Here is a 24,619-nt window from a genome sequence, read left to right as displayed (position 1 = left end):
ATTTTTTGGTCAACTCTACAAGTTGAAACAACATGGTATGGAACTTTTTTCTTTTCAGGAAAAAAAATTGAAGCAAATTAACTTCTGGACAGAGGAAACCTATGGGGAGGATAAGAGGCATGGAATAATACATGTGTCATGGGTGGGCAGGGTAGAAGGTGATGACGAATGAGCGCAACTTTGAAAATTGAAGCCACCTTCAGGGATCCAGAGACAGTAGTTGTTTAAGACAACAGGATTTGAAAGCTGTTTTAGAATTGGCTAAAAGTTTGTAAAGTATGGAATGCTTATGCATTTGAGATGACATTAACATTTCCATTGAAGCTGATATGAGAACATATGTAGTGCTTGAAAGGTGGATTGTGGATATAGAGTAGAGATGAAAGGACTACTTTACATTCTGCCTACAGTATCCATTTTCTTTCAGAATAAAAATGGAAAGAACTTGATGATGACTAGAGCTCTGCTGATTATCTCATTACCAGTAGAGATTTTGAAAGCAATAGCTAACTTTTATGGGGTGCTTGTAATGCGCCAGACACATTCCTACGTACTTCACGCACTTTAACTTGTCTAACCCTTAGACCAGACTTATGGAGTAAGTGCCTATCATCCCCCCTTTACATGCAAGGAAACTGTGTGATGTCAGTCTTGATGTTGTGTCCTCCATCTTTTTTTTTTTTTTAAGATTTTTTTGATGTGGACCATTTTTTTTTTTAAGTCTTTATTGAATTTGTTACAATATTGCTTCTGTTTTATGTTTTGGTTTTCTGGCCTCGAGGCATGTGGGATCTTAGCTCCCTGTCCAGTGATCGAACCTGTACCCCATGCACTGGAAGGCAGAGTCTTAACCACTGGACCACCAGGGAAGTCCTGTGTCCTCCATCTTAAGGGATCTTTTAACCAGTTGACCTTGGGTTTATTTCCTTATTGGAAATTTTTCATTTATAAAAAGAAGTGTCTGAGGTTATTTACATCAAATGATGCACAAAAGAAAACATTATTTTTGTTAAATCTTGGGTATTTCTTTCAGTGACCTGAGTATGAGTGTATACTGTTAGCTTGATTGAAGTCCTGGAAACTCTAGGAAATTTAAGGGCATTATGGAAAGATAAAGGGAAAATGTGAATAAATTTTACCAATAATTAGAAAAATCTTATTTTTCCTATCTCTAAAGTTGAAGAGGCTGATAGAGAATCTCTAGAGCATTTTCCGTTTCAAAAGTTCTGTGACTGTACAATCATAATAAAATATTTGTATTATAGGGTATTTTGGACTACTTAGTGCTTATCTTAGTAATTTAAACAAAATTCTCTTCATTTAGGTTTTGAGACAGATGCGAAAGTTGCCTTGGCAGGACCAAGAAGTGAAAGACTATGTGATTTGTTGTATGATAAACATCTGGAATGTGAAATATAACAGCATTCATTGTGTAGCCAACCTCTTAGCAGGACTAGTGCTCTACCAGGAGGATGTTGGAATCCATGTTGTGGATGGAGTTTTAGAAGATATTCGATTAGGAATGGAGGTAACAAAGACCTGCAGCAAATTGGAATCTGTGGACAATTTAGACAGCCTTTAAGTCCTATTATTGAAAAATAAGGATTTGAAAACCCTCTTTTCCCCATATGGTGTCATTTACTATTACTTTTTTGAAGATAATGATTTCTTAATAAACCCTGTTGTGTTAGATTTCCTAGTCTTCTCTCAGGCTAATGCTGAAGTATTTTTTGCCTTTTCTTCAAGTCCAGTTAAGCTTATTTTAGAAGAGTATAGTAAATTTTTATTATTTCCTGGTTACTATTGGCATTCACGTTATAGGAATTCATAAATTTATTAATTAGGAGAATTGGTAATCATTTGATAAGAATTTCTGTAAGAATTTCCCTCTTTCTATATGCTTGTTGTTTCCTTAATTCACGGATTTCAGAGAAAATAAGTTACAGAGGGCTGATAGGGAGAATTACATTTTAACTGTTTCATAAACTATTAATTCATTTAACAATAGCTTAATATTAAATTTAATACTTAACATGTTCTTTTTATTAAAACATTTTAAAGGTAGACATTTCTTAGAGAGAGATAAAGGACGCCCAGAAGTGACTACCGATTAGAAAAGAACCCATTATTTATTCTCTGTTCAGTGAGTGATGTTGTCAAGTGACATAGGGGAATTTTACCTCTTCTCAAACACATTGCTATTCTTTAATGGAAATCTGCTTTTTTTTTTCTTCCCCCTTTAGGTTAATCAACCTAAATTTAATCAGAGACGTATCAGCAGTGCCAAGTTCTTAGGGGAACTTTATAATTACCGAATGGTGGAATCCGCTGTTATTTTTAGAACTCTTTATTCTTTTACTTCATTTGGTGTTAACCCTGATGGCTCTCCAAGTTCACTGGACCCTCCCGAGCACCTTTTCAGGATTAGACTAGTGTGCACTATTTTGGATACCTGTGGCCAGTACTTTGACAGAGGTTCTAGTAAACGAAAACTCGATTGCTTCCTTGTGTATTTTCAGGTACATAAATTGAAATAAGCAGTTTGGCATCATTTAATGCATTGCTTGTGTTATAAAAATATTAGAGAAGAAACCCTGTAGCATTCATATATGATGTATAAGATATATTCATAGTTAGGTGAGATTTATTCTTCTTGCAAGTATGCTTAGCTTTAGACGTTTTAAAATAACATGATGGGGATTTCCCTGGCGGTCCAGTGGTTAAGACTCTGTGCTTCCTGCAGGGGGCACAGGTTCGATCCCTGGTCAGGGAACTAAGATCCTGCATGCCACACGGCATGGCCAAAAAAAAGAAAGAAAAATTTTAAAAATATATATATGATGAATTCTATCATAAATATTCTGATTACATTTTAAGTTTTATAATTGATGATTGATCATTAATTTTGGGAATTATTTTGGTGCTTTTATAAATTTGGTTTAGTAAGTTTAATAAGTTTGGTTTAGTAAGTTTAATAAGTTTATAAATTTGGTGTAGTATGGATTATTTTGTATTTGGTACGTAATTCATGAATCAAATTACTTGTAATATTTATGCATTTGATAATATTCTCACTCATCTGTGTTCTGGTTTTATATCTAAAATTCTTGTTTCTAAATTTAAAAAAAAACCCATCATTAACATTGAAAGAAATATTTGTTCATTCATTGCTAAACTCTTGGGTTGTGCTTTCCATATCTTAAGTTATTTATGTAAACTGGTGATTTAGAGCAAGTACAGTATACATTAAATTCAGATACAAATACAGAGACAGTTCTGCAGCTTCTATACAGTTCATGTTCCAGAAGTTAGCTGTAGCTTGGTTGTCTGGAACCTAATCATTATTTCCCATCAAATACAATGTTATAAGTACTGATTAGGGGGAATAGCTCACTATCGAATTCTCCAGACGTTACTGAAATAAAGTACCAATGGTACCATTCAGTTCTATTTGATCATTCCTTTCTATCTAAGCTGTTATGTTGTTTTTGTTTACCCATTGACAAAGAAAATAAATTTAAAACTACAAATTTGAGGTGTCAAAAATACATCCACATAGTAGCTGATGTTAAGTGGGGGTAACTACTCTTGGGGAAGAGCTGTTTGTAACTTTCTCCTATTACTTTATCTTTGCATTAGAGGGTAACTTGTTACTCTCTTGTTTTCTGAATTGATGAGCCAAAAATGGGGAAGGTGTGTTGAAGATTTGAGACTCAGATTCTCTGTTCCATGTAAGAAATGCCTTAAGTTGGACTGCCTGTATTTAAAACCAAAGTTTTGCTGCAGAATATCAGTGATCCCTATCAGTGTCCAAAGCAGGATCCCTTTCAGAAGAGTGTTATTATTTGCACTCACTCTAACATCACTGGCAGAGAGAAAAGAGCCACTCAGAAATATTCAGGAGTAGAAAGAGACAAAAGTATTTTCCACATTGATTAATAGCAGGAATGTGTATCAGGGATATACTTAGGGCACGGGAGTAAGAAGTGAGTGAGGCCTGGGAGATGCAGCCAGTGTGTGCTGCCTGTAACACAGTGTCCAGTTACATATTGGAAGGCAGATAGAAAGGCTCACTTGCAGCAGTGCTTCTAAACTTCAGTGTGTACACACATCACCTGGCTATATTGTTAAGATGCACACTGTGATTCAGTTGGCCTAGGGTAGGGGACGTCTCAGATTCTGTATGTCTAATAAGCTGAGTTCTCACACTTTGAGTAGCGAAGACCTAGAAGAAACTGGACAGGAAGATTAAACACCCAGAGGAACACCTGTTTATATACAAGTAAATTCATGGGTTGTGCTTTTTAGTTAAACTTGAGAATTACAAGTACAAAATAGAATGAAGGAGCCAAGCCAGGAGACGAGGGAAAATATCTAAATGGTGCCATATACACAGTAGATGTTCAATAAATGCTTGTTGATTACTGATTTTTATATATTCAAAAACCCTATCTTCAAATACTTTGACTCTTTAAAAAAAATCAAAGCAGGTAGAATAGAGAAAATAATTATAATTTATCAAAACCGTTGCCTTGAATTTGGTTGTTTTTGTAAAATTAAATATTTAAGCCCTATTTGGGATTTGGGAGTGGAGTTTCTGCCTGGTTTCAGTACCTGAAAATTTATTTGCTGTTTTATTTATTTATAATTTTTCCTTGCCTTTAAAAAAAGATTATGACAGTTACAATAAAAAATATATTTAAATTAAAGTCACCAGATGGCTTAGGAACTATATACATGGAGGGAAATAAATGTGTTAGGATCATTGCTGTTGACCATTAATAAAAATGGTAGGTGTCTTGTACAACTCTTTAGTTGTTATAACTAGGTGATGTCACGATACAGATTATTTTAAATATTTTGTTATTAATTTCTTATAGCTAAATTTATTTTTCATTTGTTATCAGCGTTATGTTTGGTGGAAGAAAAGTTTGGAGGTTTGGACAAAAGACCATCCATTTCCTATTGACATAGATTACATGATCAGTGACACACTAGAACTGCTAAGACCAAAGATCAAACTCTGTAATTCTCTGGAAGAATCCATCAGGCAGGTACACGACTTGGAACAAGAATTCTTAATAAAACTAGGTAAGCAATTAATTACAGAGAGAAAATAAAGATGGTATTTGGCAGATCGTTTCTAGAATTTGCTTTATAATGTTTTCAGTTAGCGTTTACTTTTGTATACTTTCTGTTTTTTGATGTTGAGTGTTATATAATAGTGTTAGGTAAGACCTGGCTGACTTATTTCTTGATTTCATTAAATAATCCCAAATTGGAGGAAAACAGTCATGTAAAACTTGAAGCAAATAATAATGATGGAAAAAATATAATCCTGTCAGCCTCTCTTAATTTTAGAATTTTTGGTTGCTAATTTAAAACCTACTTTTGATTAAAGCATCTCATATACAGTATATATTTTCAATAACACTATTTCCTAAGACAGTGCAGGCTTGACACTATATAAGGGGAGTGCCAGTTAGAAGTTTGAAACTATCCTACCAAATTTTAGATCCTAGTCACTGGGGGAGTTGTCTCTGTTTCTAAAGACTAGAGAACATGTGAGAAACGTGCTACAGGAGGATTGGTCACTTTACTTTCTCAGTATTCTTCTGCGATTGTTCTGGAAGAAGAGGTAGCATTTGAATGGCTCCCCTAAAGGACTGTAGGAGCCGACTAGCCTTGCCAGTGGAAATAACTGGAACAGGGTGGGGCCTTACCAGTCTGGTATGCTTGCTGATAGTTCTTAGCATGTTGTATTGTAGTCATTTCAAAGTGACATATAGTTTCAGCCTATGAAGCTAGTATTTTATTAGTAGATTATTTATTAGGAGACCCTTACCTTGACCAGTTATACTAATTGTATACATTTACTATGTTGCATATCTGAAAAACCACTTTTCATGGCAAAGGCATTGGTGATCCTTTTCCTTTAAGACTATTTTTTCATATTACATCCAGCATATTAATAGGGTTTCTTTCTCCAAGGTAAATCCTGTTTTGGAGAATTCGATTGCTGTTATCTATTTGAGCGTTATTTGAAAGGTGCTACTGATTATGCAACTATTCACTTTTCCTAATTCTCAACCCATAAAGGCGTATGTGATTCTTTTTGTTCTTTGAACTTTGTCCCAAGTTATCTACTTTCTTTTCCTTTTCAGATTTCTAATTGTATAAAATGATCGTTTCAAGTAGAGTGTTTATTTATCTACGTACTTATTTCATTTATTTTATATGCTTTGAAATCGTCTTAGCCTTGTTTCCCAAAGACTTTCATGAATGGCTCTCTCTGTATAGTGGGCATGAGGAAATACTAGTTGGATACCCAGTTTGGTAGCAGTAAAGAAAGCAGTATGCTTTATCCTTTATCGAGCAAAGAGTTAAATTAAAGGACTTCGGGCTTCTTTTGAGGAGTCTGTCCTTGTTTAGAATACGGAAAGGAAAAAAATAGGTCACCATTTGCCAGTGCAACTCTAAGGATGGTGGCAACTAGAATCAATATGCTCCCAAGTCGTCCCATTTTCCTTCTGTTTTAGAGTCTAAATATCATAGAGAAGATATACATGAATAAATCTATATTAAATCTGTTTCTTGTTGGTAAACCATAAGATAATATAGCATCTTGCTTTTGGTAGTTTTTTGTTTTCAAGCACTTGCAAATTCATTATCATTTCAATCTTATAGCTACCCAATGCTAACTTAATAGTTAGCATTTTCTTATATTTTAAAAACCATTTTAATATTATTAAAAGTAATGAAGTGTTCATGGCAGAAATTTTGAAAAATGCCAAGAAGACAGAAATCACTGATATTTCATATGCACGGAGAATCATCAAAATATTAACATTTTGATATATATTCTTATATTTAAAAAATATTCACGTGTTTGCAGTTCTATAACTGAAATTTTTTTCTAATATATTATGAAATTTCTTCCTGACATGAAATACTTTTCTAAATATTTAATTTTTTACAAAACTGGCTATTTTCCTTTGTATTAATATGTTAATTCTGTTGTTTGACACATTATTTCTAATCTTGCACCCCTGTAAATAACATTATTATGTTACTTTTGTGTGTATCTTGGTTTTCTCAGGATAGAGAGAATTATTGGCTCTAAGACACACCTTTTTTTTTTTTAACATCTTCATTGGAGTATAATTGCTTTACAATGGTGTGTTAGTTTCTGCTTTATAACAAAGTGAATCAGTTATACATATACATATGTTCCCATATCTCTTCCCTCTTGCATCTCCCTCCCTCCCACCCTCCCTATCCCACCCCTCTCGGTGGTCACAAAGCATGGAGCTGATCTCCCTGTGCTATGTGGCTGCTTCCCACTAGCTATCTATTTTATGTTTGGTAGTGTATATATGTCCATGCCACTCTCTCACTTTGTCATAGCTTACCCTTCCCCCTCCCCATTTCCTCAAGTTCATTCTCTAGTAAGACACACTTTAAGAACAAAACCAAAATGGTAATAGGCAATGTAATTTAATTCTGGTTTGGAAGTTCTAGATTATATTATAATACTATAAAAGGAACAGAAATGGGAAGAATAAAAGTGAAAAAAGAAAAGTCATATGAATAAATTACTTATAAAACAGAAGAGTGTATTTCATAAATTAAAAATAAAATCAGTAGAATAAAATAAAAGCCCAGAAGTTGCCCCAATTAAATACAAAACAATTTAGTGTATGACGAAATAGGAATCTTAAAAGTAGGATAAGAACAACAGGTGAGCATTTAGGGGGAAAATTGATATAAAGCCACATCTTATGTCATCAAACTCCAGATGGATTGAGGAGTTAAATATTTATTTTCTAAAAGTTAAAAATAGATCTGATCATCAGATATTTGGAGAGGTGGTAATTTTCCTAAATTTTAAAATGATGCAAGAAAGCACACATATGTTGGCAGATTTGGGTGTTTAAAACTTTTGTGCGATGAAAGAAATAACTAAGATTGAAGTGAAAATAGTTTCTGTGCCAGGTTATTATCACTTACATAAAGAACACAGGCAAATTGATACACAACAGATAGATGAACATAACATAATCAAATGAGGGAGGGCAGGGAAGAGTTGGTATTTTTATTGAGTACTTCCAGTTTGCCAAAATTAAAGTGGAAGGTAATGTTGTTCATATTTGACAAGTGAGTTGTGTAAAGCCCAAATCAAAATACTAGGTTAACAATCGAGCCAGAATTCAAAGACTGCTCTTTCTGACATATTAAGTATGTGGGGAAAATGCTCAGCATGTCTAGTGAGCAGAGAAATACAAATGAAAACCATTTGAAAGGGAGTATCACAATTATTACTCTGTCTGTTATGAGCAGGAAAACTGAGGCACCAAGCAGCTCAAATTCAAGAGAACAGTATTTGATTTTGGTCCCCAAGTACACTTAATTCTGACCCACATTTTAAATATTTTACTGTCTAGATTTTACGTTTTATTAACCGTATGTCCTTTGTACATTTTTATCTGCATTGTTTATTTTAGATTGACAGTGTCCTAGAGGTCAGCAACTGAACGGTTTATTATACAGCTTAGCAAATGCAAAATATATTTATAAACTGCTTTTGAAACTAACTTGCAATGCAAATGAAAATATGTTAGAAATAGTAGGATTTTCCTTACAAATTAGATTAGCTATCAAAACAAAGCTACTTATCCATTAGAGTTCTTCCCGTGACACGTATTTTAAAGTGGCTATAAAAAAGGTATAATGGTATATTAGGCTATGTGAGTTTATCAGCACTGTGATATTTTTATTGAGAGTGCTTAGATTTATATAGTCCTGACTTTTAATTTTTTGCCTTTGATAACATAAAAGCCCAATATATTGCTTCTGAAATTCCAAATAAATAAATAAATAAATAAAATAGTAAGTTAATGGTATCTCAATCTGACATAGCAGTTTTTCCCCTCAGTATTATTTTTCTTTTAAAACAGATCTCTCTGAGCTTTATCCATCTTTTCTCAATTTTTTTTTTTTTAAATTTCCAAACTTGAATGTACCTACTTTCATCACTCTGTACATCTGTGTTTTTGTCAGTTCTTAATTGGTTAGACTTAAGACACTGGAGTAATTTTTTGTTTTTGTTGGTTGTGTTAGTTATTCAAACTTTCTGGGCTTCAGTATACCTCATAAAATGAAAGGGTTAAATCACATCGTCACTAAAGTTTCTGTCTGCTCTAATTGTCTAAGATTCTGTGAATAAACAAGTATTTACTAAACACCTACTGTGTATTTATCAATATATGGCCTCTAATGAGTTTTGAATATATAAAAAAAGATTTTTGTTCTCAAGGCTCTTATAATCTGATGTAACATGTATTGAAATCATTAGAAAAACCATTACATGGTGTATCTTTAAATGTAAAGTGCTGTGATCAGTTCTCCAAGTGCTTTAGAGTAAGTAGGAGGAAAAGTAGTACTCAGTGAGTTTATGCAGGAAGTGAAACTTAGACTGAATTTGAAGAATGTATAGGATTTGAAAGTGCATATTGAACGATATTCTCTATGGAGAAGCAATTTGATGATCACGAACGCAAGGTAGTGTACTTTGTGACACAGAAGAATCTACCCCAACTACAGGAAAAGGCTTGATTAGGACTAGGGAGCGTGGGGAAAAGTCGGATCAGATGAGACCATGGTATGTGCATCTTGAAAGTAGAGAGTAGTTTGGAACTCAAATGACAATAAAAAAGAATTGACTAGGCAGCAAAATGTGGATGAACATGAGGAGGAGGAAGGAGATTCAAGCCAGGGAATTCCCTTTGGAGGAACACGCTGTTACTGAAGGAAAAAACAAGCTCTTTGGTGACACAGCTGTTAGATGTGTCACCATATAGCTTTGCCTCTTTCCCTCAGTCTTAATTTGCAGACATTCAAATTGATAGTCAAATGTGACTTCTCCATTAAAGCGATGCAATTTTATTATATCATTGAGTTTTTAGAGATTCTTGAAATATCATTTGATAAAAAGTGTGACCAAGGTTGCATTGTATGTGGCTGAAGCTGCACCTTATGTGCTGCTACTGTTTGCCTTTGTTCATCTGAGACTGAGATAAACAGTTTGAAGCTCTGAGAAAGGGAAAAAAAAATTTTTTTTTTTGGCTAGTGGTTAAGAAATGTATCAGTGCTCCTTTGTTGAAATAAAGATCTAATTAAGTTTTTTAAATGGTTCTCAAAATAGTTTTAAATTCTGTTCTTATTTTATTCTGAGAACATGGCTATTGAATTATCTTAATACATACTTTAAGTGGTGTAATACTCACTGTCGAAAACTTGCCTTTATCTTTTTTTTTTATGTCTTTTTCTACTTTCTCCTCACTTCAAGGCCTAGTAAATGACAAAGACTCAAAAGATTCTATGACAGAAGGAGAAAATCTTGAAGAGGATGAAGAAGAAGAAGAAGGAGGAGCTGAAACAGAGGAACAATCTGGAAATGAAAGTGAAGTGAATGAGCCAGAGGAAGAGGTGATGACTTTTATTTATAGCAAAATAGGTACATTTGTAAGAGTATTTTGATTATATGAGCCAATATTTTCTTTAATGTATAAAATAAGATCTCCTCTTTAGTTTTATTAGAGTACATGTAACTAGTAGTATATGTCTATTATAAAACTGCTGGATTAATTAAGAGTTTTTTTTTTTACAAGTAAGAAAATACTGATCATAGGATTTTAAAAAATTACCATTTTTTTAGAGCAGTTTTAAGTTCACAGCAAAATTAAGGGGAAGATACAGAGATTTCCCATATGTCACCTGCTCGTACCTACTCACACAACCTTCCCCCATTGTCAACATCCCCCACCAAAGTGGTACATTTGTTACAACTGATGAACCTTATAGCAACACATCGTGATCACCCTAAGTCCATTATTTACATTACAGTTGACTCTTGGTGTTGTACTTTGTATGGGTTTAGGTAAAAGTATAATGACATGTATCCATCATTATGGTTAGGATTTTTATTTAATAAGCAATTTGAAGACAAAAAATTGTTTGATCTGCTATGTTTCTTTTTAAAAAATTTTATTTATTTAATTATGGCTGCGTTGGGTCTTTGTTGCTGTGCGCAGGTTTTCTCTAGTTGCAGCGAGCGGGGGCTACTCTTTGTTGCGGTGCGCGGGCTTCTCGTTGCGGTGGCTTCTCTTGTTGTGGAGCATGGGCTCTAGGCACACGGGCTTCAGTAGTTGTGGCTTGCGGGCTCTAGGGCGCAGGCCCAGTAGTTGTGGCGCACGGGCTTAGTTGCTCCGTGGCATGTGGGATCTTCCTGGACCAGGGCTCGAACCCGTGTCCCCTGCATTGGCAGACAGATTCTTAACCACTGCGCCACTGGGAAAGTCCCGATCTGCTATGCATCTTAATCTCACTTTTGTTTTTTTGGCCACACCGTGCAGCATGTGAGATCTAAGTTCCCCAACCAGGGATTGAACCTGTGCCCCCTGTGGTGGGAGCACAGAGTCTTAACCACTGGGTCACCAGGAAGTACCCTTAATCTCACTTTTGAGTGTGGACTTTTTAACCTATAGATTTTATGAAAAAATTATGGACTAGATGTTAATAACTTTGCTTTTTCCCAGATCTGATAGTATAGGAAATCTGAAAATCATCATGTACCATAATCATCAGCGTGCCCTTTTGTTTTTACAACTCTGTTAGGACAAACCATATGAAATGACTGTTCTACCATTTCGGACCTACCAAAATGTCATTTTCACATATAATTCAACCTAATAGTCTTAATTCGTTCCTTTTTTCTTCTAAAGCTGCTTAAGTTTTAAAAATTCCACCTAAAACAATAGAGTATCTGGGGTTTGCTTCATAACCTGGAAGTAGACTGGGCAATGAGTTAGGGATATACAAGAAGCTATAACCTGACCATTAGTTAATAATTGTTCAGTTGTGTAATGGGTAAGGGTTCCTTATGCTATTCTGTCTACATTAATATATATTTAAATTAGAAAGTTAAGAAAATGAAAAGCAGGATGAATAAGAATAACAATAAAATACTGATGAATATAAAATTTAAACCATGGAATTAGCACTTTTTCACTTTGTAAGCTTATAATTATGATATCATGTGTATGGTTTCTTTGTGACTCTTGGGTTCTAAAAGCATTTAGGAGAGTGTGATAATTTAGAAGTGTGATTTTAATTAAATATTTTAAAAGTTTAAATTTATAATCAATATTTAAATGTTTTGTGGAAATTTGATTTATTAAATTTTTAAGTTTTGATTTACTTGAGTAAATAGAATACAAATGTTTAGAGGATATGGGTTGTTTAATGTATAAAGGAATGTAAATTATTTAAGGCATTCATAAGAGAGATTCATAAACTGGATTTTTAAAAAGCTTCATTTAGTGTGAAAGAAAAATGACCCATAGGGACTTCCCTAGTGGCGCAGTGGTTAAGAATCCGCCTGCCAGTGCAGGGGACATGGGTTTGAGCCCTGGTCCAGGAAGATCCCACATGCCGAGGAGCAACTAAGCCCATGCGCCCCAACTACTGAGCCTGTGCTCTAGAGCCCGCGAGCCGGAACTGCTGAGCCCGTGCTCTAGAGCCCGCGAGCCAGAACTGCTGAGCCCGCATGCCACAACTACTGAAGCCCACGTGCCTAGAGCCTGTGCTCTGCAACAAGGGACGCCACTGCAATGAGAAGCCTGTGCACCATAACGCTCACTGCAACTAGTGAAAGTCCACGTGCAGCAATGAAGCCCCAACACAGCCAAAAATAAATAAATTAATTAATTTTGAAAAATGACCAATAATTTAAGGTAATTAAGATTTTCTATAGTTAGAAGTAGAAATCCCTGTCTTTTTTTTTTTTTTTTAGCCCTGAAGGTCTGTAGCTATTAATGAACATTTCGTATGATTTGACTGCATAGCAAGTAGCTTTGCTGTTAGTTAAAAATGAATTATTGTGTAAAAGGCAGCATAAATAATAATGTATGGTTTTTATAATTGGTTAGCATTTATGGGCAGTAGAAATACACCTTTGTGTTGTTATTTTGCTACCACTTTTTCCCCCCGTTTTATTGAGATATAATTGCTATAACATTGTATTAGTTTAAGGTGTACATATAACATAATGATTTGATATATATATATATAGAGAGAGAGAGAGAGAGAGAAATGATTACTGTAATAAGCTTAGTTAACATCCATCACCTCATATAGTTACAAATGTTTCTTTTCTGTGTGTGATGAGAACTTTTAAGATTTACTCTTAGCAAATTTCAAATATACAATACAGTATTGCCAGCACTTTCTCTTTCCAACCTGACCACTCCCCTAAAGTAGATATAAATAAATTGATAAAAATTTAGAACTGGAATATGTTTCTATAATTGATTTCTATGTAAGAGATGGACATTGTTATATTCCTTTTTTTAAAAAAGAAAAATAATTAATTAATTAATTCTTGGCCTTGTTGCATCTTCGTTGCTACATGCAGGCTTTCTCTAGTTGTGGCGAGCGAGGGCTACTCTTTGTTGCAGTGTGTGGGCTTCTCATTACAGTGGCTTCTCTTGTGGAGCATGGGCTGTAGGCATGTGGGCTTCAGTAGTTGTGGCACACGGGCTCAGTAGTTGTGACACAGGGCTTAGTTGCTCTGCGGCACGTGGGATCTTCCCAGACCAGGGCTCGAACCCGTGTCCCTGCACTGGCAGGCAGATTCTTAACCACTGCGCCACCAGGGAAGTCCCTATATTGCTTTTTTAAAAAATGAGTTTGTCGTAGAAACATTCAATTATATAATTTAAATTGGCTTATTAAGCACTTTATAACAACAAAAGGAAATGAGAGAGTATTTCCATTTTGTGTTTTTAGACTAATCTTATGGCTGTCTTTGCATTTTGCTACTGCACTAATTAGATAAAGAATCTAATAAATTAAACATCCTCAGTAAATATGACATTAAAGAGTGGCTCATTTTCCTATAAATTTCTCATTTGAATAGTTGTATTATATTTTCTCCTCTAAACGCATTTTCTCCTTTTCAGAAGTGAACTTTATAATTTTTAAAATTGTATCATTTTAACTATTTCTTTTCCAGTTGCAAAGTGGACATTATACATAATATATGTGTGTTTCCTAAGTGGAAAAACAAAATGTTCAATAGGATGACTCATGAGCCTTGTCTGGGAGGAGAATTGAAAGGAATCGTTGGTTTACTTTAAGGAAATGGAGTTGGAATTGTTTGTTCTCCCACCCGAGACCATCCTTTCCCACCAGTACCCTCCAAACATAGGGAGGAGAACTTTTTTTTTTTTTTTTTTTTTTTTGTGGTATGCGGGCCTCTCACTGTTGTGGCCTCTCCCGTTGCGGAGCACAGGCTCCGGACGCGCAGGCTCAGCGGCCATGGCTCACGGGCCCAGCCGCTCCGCGGCATGTGGGATCTTCCCGGACCGAGACACGAACCCGTGTCCCCTGCATCGGCAGGCGGACTCTCAACCACTGCGCCACCAGGGAAGCCCACATTTTTAAAGAGAGAAGATGGGTCGATTATAAAGTAGTAAGAACAATGTAGGATATTCTGTAAATATTTGCCTCGACTGAGAAAGAACAGGGCTGGAGTGGAACTCTTCAGGAAAGTTGTACTCTTCTTTTCCAGCTTGGTCCACAACTCTTCCAAGCTCCATATGGCCTTTTGAAGTTATTCTTAGCACGTAACAACCAGAATATTTTCTTCTCAGTATCAGCTGGGTAAATTAAAAGTAACTTTAAAGATGAAGTAAATGTTCTGCTGCTAAAATTCTAATTTTCTGCAGCATTTTAGAGAAAGTACAAGATTTATTATTGTAATAGCAATAATATTTATTGAGCATGGTCATTGTGTTCATATTACCATTTCTCTTGGCACCCTATGAATTAGGTGATAAATAAGGCACAGATACGTTAATTATTTGCCCCAGGTCCTAGCAAGCCAGCATTTGAACTTGGACAGTTTGACTTGTGCTGTGCTGACCACCTGCTTTCCTTACCAGCTCATGTGGTCTGTTGACTTCCTCACCTCACAGGTTATTATGACCATGGGATTAGGACAGGGAGATTTCTTGTTCAGCATTTTAATTTCAAAAGTTAATCCGTTTTATTTTGCCTGAGCAATATAAAAAATGGTGAAAGAAAAGAGTTAATGCGTTTTAGCTTAGTTTTTGAATAGGAAGCATCTTTCAAGTGTTAAGAAATGATTAATTTTTTCCAAGGGCCAATTTAAGAGCATTTCTATTGCAAATTTAAATTTGAATTATAGAATTATGTCAAAAGAGGTTAATGCATTTGAAAAAAAAGTTAATGCCTTTCTGTATTTTCCTCAACTATTTCCACTTCAGAAATTCTAAAAGTTTTCAAATGTCTCTATGTAAGTAATAATGCACTGTTTGGATTTTTAAAATCAATTTCTGTGTATACTAGAAGTGTTATAACAAATTTAAATCATTTGTTTTCTCTTAGGAATTATTTCTCATTCACTTTATTTCTCTTGGCACAACGAGAAGCAGCTGGGTTTAGTGTAGTCTTTTAAAAAAAAACTTTTATGGAACAGAGTGGGAGTGAATTGTGTTGGAAGGATACTCAGATGGAATGCTGCCCCTGTGTGGTTGGGGTTTTTTTGGTTTTGGTTATGGTTATAGTTTTGGTTTTTTTGTGCCTCTTTGAAAATTCACTGGAGTTCTGCCCAATCTTCCGTTTGAAAGGAATTTTGGCTGAGAGAAAAGGATGCTGGGGGTACTGACAGGAGAGGATGGAGAGATGTAGTACTTGAAAGCCACCAGCAAGGGGAGTCAGAATGTCTATCTCCTATGCTTAATAAATAAAGCACGTGTCCTTGGGCAAGCCACTTAACTTTTCTGAGCCTTAGTTTTTTCACATATAAAAATGAGGACCATAAAGCTTATCCATTCTTCTTCAGAATTAGGTAGAGCAAACAAAATGCTGTGAGAGCACTTTCTAAACTGAGGTGCTTTATACAGTGAGGTGCTTTATAAAATGTAGTGTCATTGCTTTCAAATGGTAACAATGTTAAATTTGAATTGTCAGTTTTCATTGCAGAGTTAGATGGGTATTAAAGAACTACTATGAGAAAATCAGTCTCAAGTTAGGGAGGAGAAAAATAACAAAAGGTTCAGGAAACTCCTTCCTTGTGGAATTCAAGGAAGAGTTTCAACAAAGGATCTTTGTATTACTAGATCAGTGGAAAATGTGAAATGGGTTTTCAGCTACTGGTATGTAGTACATGTTGCCAGCTGACTTCGCCCTACCATTCTAGGCAGACTGCATAAAAGGCTGAAACCAGAGAATAATAAACAATTATACAGAAATTTTAACATCTTTTTAAGGCATGTAAAAGTAGTAATGTTTTTCAAAATGTTTTAATCTTCTACAAATGTTAATTTCAGGAGGGTTCTGATAATGATGACGATGAAGGGGAGGAAGAAGAGGAAGAGAATACAGATTACCTCACGGATTCAAATAAGGAGAATGAAACTGATGAAGAAAATACTGTACGTATGGCTGAAAATTCACTTTTTGAAATTGTGCATTATTTTCATAGTATTTCAATTTTAGCCACTGAAGTTTTAGTTTTTTGTGATAATTGAAATAATGTTTCTTTGGAAATTCATTTTTAAGTTGTTTTCCTATCTAAATACTTTTCTTTATTAACAAGTTCTTTGAATATATAATAATGTTATATTGCTCACTCATTCCTTGAGTTATGTTGAAAAAGTTATCAATACAAAAGGTTCTGCCATACAAAACATTACAGTTAGAATTTCTGGTCTGAATTCTTCTATTCTGTTTTTATAAGGAGGTAATGATTAAAGGAGGTGGACTCAAACATGTACCTTGTGTAGAAGATGAGGACTTCATTCAAGCTCTGGATAAAATGATGCTAGAAAATCTTCAGGTATTAACTGTTGCTCTTATCCAAAGTATTCAATACAAAATACTGCAGCACATTTGATTGTGTTTCCTACCTAAACATTTACTTCTGCAGCAGCTCTTTCTAAGTTAGACAGTTTGAAGCTGCCAATACTTCTGGCATCCCACATCCTGATTTGTCACATTTCTTTGAAAATAGATGGAAAAAATGTAATAATACTTGGAACAGAGTGACTTCATTGTATCACCCTCCGCCTTTTCTCTCTGAAGTCATATCTCTATTTCTAAAACACTTCACTTGCAGTTTGTTTAGGAGTCAAACTGCAGAAGATAAATATTTGGGGAAATTTAATTTAGTAAATTCTTAACTTTGATTTATAATTTGAATAACTTGTATATAAATATCTAGAGGAAATTGGTCATTTGATATTTAAAGAAATGTTCATTATTTAATGTATTCATGATATTAAGATACTAGATTTTATAAAAAGCTCCATCTTCCCAGTGATTTAGGTAATTATGTTTTTCTGTAGTTAGAGGGAAAATCCCATGGACTGTTTACTTCAGCCCTATATATAGCTATTGTTTTAACCTTTGGTGACTTAAGAAGAGGGCTTTTGTTGGAATGGTAGGTGAAAGCCCCATGGAGTGTGGGCTCAGTGGGAAACGGAAAAGGAGGAAGTGAAAATACTGGATACAGGTAGAGCTGACTTGAGACGTTTTCTAGAAAGGGAAAAGAAATGGGGATGTAGCTAGAGAAGGTCAGAGTTAAAAGAGGAGGGTTATTTTTAAGATAGAGGATGTTATGGAGTAGATGCCGATGGAATAATCCTTTAGAGAAGAAATACTGGATTTTACTTTCATTGATGATAGTAAGGTCAGAAGCTATGATAATGTATAAATTAGCAGTACAGGCCAATTTGCTTCTTCCTACATATATTAAGATTTCTTCATACATCTAGAAAACTCTTACTTTATGAAACAAACCTCATATTCATGTCATTTAGGAGCACATATCATCAAATAAAACATAATCATTATAATCCCTTTGACGAGGTAGTAAACAGTTTACTCCTTAAAGAAGTTTTTCCTATCTTACATGAGTCAGTAGCGATTTACTCATTCATTCGTCTAGCAAGTATTTATTGGGCCTACTGTGTGACTACCACTGTTCAGGCTTAGTATAAAGTAGTAAATAAAAACAGACCTGGTTCCTGCTCTCAGGGAATGTACTTTTATGGGGGAGGTAGATACTTAACCACAAATATGTAATTTCAAATTATAAGTGCTAAGGAACTAAAAGGACGCTTTGGTAGAGAGTAAAGGAAGGGCCTTCTTTAGATAAGATGATCAGAGAAGGCGTCTCTGAGAGCATGACTTTTAGACAAGACAGGTACAGAGGAGTCATCTGGGTGAAAAATTAGGGTAACGTGAAAACAGTGTGTCAGAGGTCCTGAAGCAGAAAAGAACTTGTGTTTGAAAAACTTAAAAAAGGCCAGTATTAATAGAACACGGTCTGTGGGTGGATCACAGCATGAGAACAGGTAATTGGGAGTGGCCTGGTCCTTTAAGGAGCTGGTTCAGACTGGGATAGGACTGAAAGCAGGGAGACTAACCAGGGGGGTGGTTAGAAGGCTGTGGTGGTAACTCAGGTGAGAGATGATGGCCATCTGTCTAGGGGAGTGGCAGGGCACACGGACAGAAGTCTGGATTTGAAAACTGTTTAGGAGGTAGAGTGAACTGGATTTATTTGGTGCTTGATTAGATAAGCGGTGTGTGGGGCCCAAGGAGTCAAAGACGACACTCAACTCTTTTAGCTTTGAGGCCACTGGCTGGTCTCTGACAGGAAACGGGAGAGTGAGCCCAAGTTCCACTTGTTAAGTTTGAGGAGCCTGTGAGGTGTCGGTGGGAATGTCTGGAAATCAGAAGAGAAACACAAATGGAGCGGTTGTTAGAGCATATTTAAAGCCATGGCAATAACTGACTCACCCAGATGTAGAGTGTGGAGACAGAAGAGGAGCAGGTTCAGGTTCAGCTCCCTCCTCCTCCCTGAGGAGCCCAACATTTAGAAATAAGGTAGAAAAGCTGAGGAAGTCAGAGGAATGGGAGCTTTTGATGTGGTCCAGTGATCATTGCTTATTGAGCACTCTTGAAGAAGTGATCTGGAAGGATGTGAGGATGTGATCAGAGAGGAGGAAACTTTGAATTCACATTTTTGCATTTGTGTTTATGTACTGGAGAAAACTTCATCCTCTGTTAGGCACTGATTTTAAATCATTATCAAATACCCCAAACAAACAGTTGTACAGATGTCTTTCTTTTGCTAAAAATCATAGGAAGATGCAGTATCGTGAAGACATTGACTCTTCATGAATCAGATCCTTAAATTTCATGCAGTCCTAATTCTGTCCCATGGGGGGCATTTGGGGATGGGGTGGGGGTTGGGGGAGAGAAGAACAGGGACATGAATGCAGCGTGAACTTAACAAAATTATTCCTAAAAGCATCTGTAAGAACAAAGAGAAAAGCTAGGAGACTTGTAGAAAATGAAGGGTGAGTTGAGATACAAGATATACATAGAGTTATAGGTTGTTGCAGGAATAGATAGATTAATCAAACAGAGGAGAGTCCAGAATAGACCTCAGAACATGGCAGTTTAATCATGATGAAGTTAACATTTCACATCAGTTGAGGGAAAATGGTGTATTCAACAAATGGTCAATAAAAATAAAGCTGGATTTCTGTTTTATTTCCACACCAGAATTAATTGCAAATCTCTCAAAAAATCTTAATCATTGTGAAGACTGTTGAACACTGGATTAAGACTTTACATTTATTCTTCATACAGTGCTGTTGATGCTGTTCATATTCCCATGTTTCACTTAAAGAAATAGGCTTGGAAAGCCAAAATCTTGCTTAAGGTGAAAGGGTAGTGAGTGGTGTAGTCTCTTATCAACCATTTGTTGCATTACTTTCCAGCACAGAATGCCATAAAAACCTTTAAGAAATAACAAACCGGGGCGGGGGTGGGGCGGGGGAGTCTATAGCCGACACAACACAAGTCAGTATCTCTACTATACCAAAGAGATCATACAAACTAATGAGAAAAGATGAATGACTCATTTTGTTGTTGTTGAAAAGAATATGCAAAATCGTGCTAAAGCTCACTGACAATCAAAAGATAAGCAAACTAAGAAGGGCCTTTTTATCAGATCATCAGATATTAAGATTTAAAAAGTGACTGTATCTATTGTGTTAAGTGTGGGCAAACATCTATATGTGGTAAGGGTAAATGAGTCCATTGTTTTTTAGAGAAAATTTGGTAAACCTGTCAGATGGGCATGCCATTTGATCTAAAAATGTACCCTTAATAATAGTCTCTCAAGTGCATGAAGTTAAATATAATGTCACAAAGATGTGACATTGTAATAGAAAAAAAAGTCTAAGCTGTCTATCAATAGAGGACCAATAAAATAAATAAGACACACCCCTATAATTAGCTCTGTATATATTCAACTAGATGCCCAAGATATTGAATCAAAAAGAAGAAAAACATGTATGTTTAGTATAGAATAATATGCATCATGGTTGCTCCTGTTTATATGTGTATATAGTGTATGTTTATATATGTATATATATGCAAGAAAAAAATCTGGAAGGACATGACCCATTGTTAATAGGAGTCGGGCTGAGGGAGGTAACTGGAGGGATTGGTATGGACGCACTTGGTAATATATATATATTTTTTTTAATTAATTAATTTATTTTTCGCTGCGTTGGGTCTTTGCTGTGCACAGGCTTTCTTTAGTTGCAGTGAGTGGGGGCTACTCTTCGTTGCGGTGCGTGGGCTTCTCATTGCAGTGGCTTCTCTTGTTGTGGAGCACTGGCTGTAGGCGCGCGGGCTTCAGTAGTTTCGGCACGCAGGCTCAGTAGCTGTGGCTTGCGGGCTCTAGAGCGCAGGCTCTGTAGTTGTGGTGCACAGGCTTATTTGCTCTGCGGCATGTGCGATCTTCCCAGACCAGGGCTCGAACCCATTTTCCCCTGCCTGGCAGGTGGATTCTTAACCACTGCGCCACCAGGGAAGCCCGGTAATATATTTTTGTATTGAAATAGTTTATGAAAAGAGCATGTTAATTTTGTAATCAGGAAAGAAAGATAATTTACAAATCAAGATTCATCTAACATGATTCTTTCAAATTTTAAGTATTGATAAAAAGTCTTGATAAATCTTATGAACCTGGGAGAACTTTAAGCAAATTGTAAGAAATTGGAACTTAAAAATCAAAACAATAAAACCAGGCTTCCCTGGTGGCGCAGTGGTTGAGAGTCCACCTGCCGATGCAGGGGACACGGGTTCGTGCCCCGGTCCGGGAAGATCCCACATGCCACAGAGCGGCTGGGCCCATGAGCCGTGGCCGCCGAGCCTGCGCATCCGGAGCCTGTGCTCCGCAACGGGAGAGGCCACAGCAGTGAGAGGCCCGCGTACCGCAAAAAAACAAAACAATAAAACCTTACACCTTTATTACCATTTTGCTTGATTTGCAAGTCTCTTGCATATATGGCACCTATATCAAGAGACTATTTACATAGCAGTTAAGCAGTTTTAACACCTTTATGGCCTTTCGGCATTACCTTCTTAGCTTTGAAGAGTCATGTTCCGCTCTTTTCTCATTCGTGCTCCATTCATCAGACTTAGAAAATTATTTGCAGTTCCCTAAATGCACCTGCTGTTTCACATCCTTGCTTTTGCACCTATTCTTCCCCTGCCTAAATTCCCTCCATATCCCCCAAACTGCTCTTTTACCATCTGCTTGGAAGAAGTCATGTGAAGTCTTAATGTTCTCAAATGTCCCATTTTCGTTCGACCTTTTGTGAAATCTCAGCACCCACCCACTCTAGCTAGGCCTGTGTGGTCACTCCATCCCCAACACACGTTATATACAACCCAGATGAATCGTAATTAATTTATTTCTCTCTCTTACTTAACAAGTTTATGAGCTCTTTGAGGGTAGAGACTATCTTTTTAATATTCGTATCTCCAAGCCTAACATGTAAGGCATTGGTGAAGGTTTGTTTAAATAATTGGTTGATAAATCCAGTGTGAATGCTAAAAGTAATTGATATTAATAAGCAAGAAGTTAATCTGAACATTAATTGATTCCATTCACTCTTAAATATTAATTGGGCACCTGCTGTGTGTAAAGCACCACCACAGAATGCCAGGGAAAGGGTTCAGTGATGAACCCCATCAGTCAGGTGGGACGTCTCATGGATAAGCAGGCAGTTATGGCCTATGATAACTACAGAGGAACATGTGTGCCATGAGTGTGAATGAGAGGACAAGTGCACTCAAGGAACAGGGAAACAGTAGAACCTACAGCATTGTTTGAGCTTGGGAGAGGCTAGAGCCATCAATAGGAGCCAAATCATATGGTTCTTCCAGGGCGTGTGTAAGGGTTTGGAGGTGGGGGATGGCTCTGTGGTTTCAGAAAGACGACTTGGCCCTAGTGTTTGCTCTAAGAAATATAGCACTGAAGGAATTGTTTGCAATGTATTGGGTTATTTACATTTTTTCATTTCTGTCTTTAAGCAACGAAGTGGCGAATCTGTTAAAGTGCACCAACTTGATGTTGCCATTCCCTTGCATCTCAAAAGCCAGCTGAGGAAAGGGCCCCCACTCGGTGGTGGGGAGGGAGAGACAGAGTCTGCAGATACGATGCCATTTGTCATGTTAACCAGAAAAGGCAATAAACAGCAGGTAAGAATCTGTCCACCCTGTATTCACAGTTGGTTGTTAGTTATCAAGTGTAAGCAGTAACTTTGTTTTATAGGTTCTAAATTATCTTTTGCTTACAAGGGGAAAGACTGGAAACATTTAAAGTATTCAGTGATAGGGACTTCCCTGGTGGTCCAGAGGTAAAGAATCTGCCTTGCAGTGCAGGGGACGCGTGTTCGATCCCTGGTCGGGGAACTAAGATCCCACATGCTGCGGAGCAACTAAGCCCGAGCGCCTCAACTAGAGAGCCTGCGTGCTGCAAACTACAGAGCCCATGTGCTCTGGAGCCCACACGCCACAACTACAGAGCCCACGAGCCCTGGAGCCTGTGCGCCACAACTAGAGAAGAGAAAAAATCCGTATGCCACGACTAGAGAGAAGCCTGTGTGCCACAACGAAAGATCCTGCATGCCGCAACGAAGATCCTGCGTGCCGCAACGAAGATCCTGCATGCCGCAACGAAGATCCTGCGTGCCTCAACGAAGATCCTGCGTGCCGCAAAGAAGATCCTGCGTGCCGCAACGAAGATCCTGCGTGCCACAACGAAAGATCCTGCATGCCGCAACGAAGATCCTGCGTGCCGCAAAGAAGACCCGACGCAGCCAGATAAATAAAATAAAATTTAAATCATATGTATTTGTTAGAAGATATAAATACCTTGACTTTCAGTAGAAGGGTTTCATGTGTAAGCTCAGGGTGGGAAAGGAAAGGAGGGTGAGGGCAGATAATCTCAAGAAAATGCTCACTTGCCAAGATTTCTCTTGGGAAAAAAACAAAAATCATTGTTTTCTGACCCCTAATCCTTCTCCTCCATTCTCCTTAAATTACCTCTTCCTTCTTTCCCTTATCGCACAGATGGCCCTCAAAATCATTTCCCCAACTACTAAGCTATCACTTTGATTCATACATTCACTCATCAAATATTGTCTACTATGTGCCAAATACATCCTAAGTGTGAGGCTACAGTGATGAACAAGATGCAGCCCCTGGCCTCGTGAATGCACAACCCAGATGAGGGAGAGAGACAGCATAATATATTTGCAGATAGTGAAAAGTGCCCTGAAGAAAATAGAGCCTGGCTCTCAGACACAACTCTAGGATACATCATATATTACCAGTTCTGTAAAAAAAAATTCCACACTTTAATATTTCTGAAGGCAAGCCACCTCTTAGAGTTGGTGCACTCTTGGGATAATTGACAGCATTTTTTTCTGTTTTAGTGGTATGTAAAATAATGGTACATCTTATAATTAATGGAAGTGTCTATGAAATACAGTGGCTACCACAGCTTATCACAGACAAGTTCAGCACCTGGCTCCCCCATTCATTTAAATAGTAATTTAACAGATACTTATTGTTGACTTGCCACATACCAGGTACTGTTCCATGTGCAGAAATGCAGGAGTCAACCAAGTCCCTCCTCTCTTGGGAGCTTTCATTCCAGTATTGAGAGGCAGCAATAAAGAAGTAATGTCAGGTTGGAGACAGTGCTGTGTTGGAAGATAAAGCAAGATAAGAGGATAGAAGAGACCGGGTGGGGAGGAGGCTACGAGAGGGAGACAGCTGCTGCGGGGGTGACCGGAGAAGACCTGGAATGAGGTGTTCTCTGTGAGGGCAGGGATGTTCTGTTTCCTCCCTCCTAGCACAGCCTCCAGGAGATGATGCCTACCTTAATTTTTTATCTCTGCTTTGGTCAGGTAATTTCTTGTTACTCAAAAGATCAAAGTTGTACAGTATACCATTATTTTGCTATACTGCAAATAAATCTTGAGATATGAAAACTGAATACCAGTTAGGATCACAGAATGGAGGGCTGGGAACAGGGTTTCCATCATGAGTCATGTTTAAATAGTTAACTTTGACTTCGATTCCGAGCACTGCTGTATCTTTTTCAGACACTGTCTTCCTAATTCCTTTCTAGTCAATAGGACTTTCCTCCGTCGCA

General features: G+C 36.8%; 1 protein-coding gene across 3 annotated transcripts in view; it reads left to right on the top strand.

The window, feature by feature from the left end:
* UPF2 (UPF2 regulator of nonsense mediated mRNA decay) overlaps positions 1 to 24,619 on the top strand; it is a 211,880-nt gene that overhangs the window by 63,637 nt on the left and 123,624 nt on the right. For all 3 annotated transcript variants that reach the window (XM_067701233.1, XM_067701243.1, XM_067701251.1), the window contains exons 13-19: positions 1,325 to 1,528; positions 2,244 to 2,519; positions 4,908 to 5,091; positions 10,349 to 10,488; positions 16,416 to 16,520; positions 16,826 to 16,924; positions 22,489 to 22,656. In XM_067701233.1, the coding sequence (XP_067557334.1) occupies positions 1,325 to 1,528; positions 2,244 to 2,519; positions 4,908 to 5,091; positions 10,349 to 10,488; positions 16,416 to 16,520; positions 16,826 to 16,924; positions 22,489 to 22,656 (1,176 nt within the window). The remainder of the gene's footprint in view (positions 1 to 1,324; positions 1,529 to 2,243; positions 2,520 to 4,907; positions 5,092 to 10,348; positions 10,489 to 16,415; positions 16,521 to 16,825; positions 16,925 to 22,488; positions 22,657 to 24,619) is intronic.

This window comes from Pseudorca crassidens, chromosome 1, assembly GCF_039906515.1.
Source record: "Pseudorca crassidens isolate mPseCra1 chromosome 1, mPseCra1.hap1, whole genome shotgun sequence".
In the NCBI taxonomy this organism is placed as follows: domain Eukaryota; kingdom Metazoa; phylum Chordata; class Mammalia; order Artiodactyla; family Delphinidae; genus Pseudorca; species Pseudorca crassidens.
Note: the sequence above shows the minus strand (reverse complement) of the source record. Positions and strands in the feature narration are given on the sequence as shown.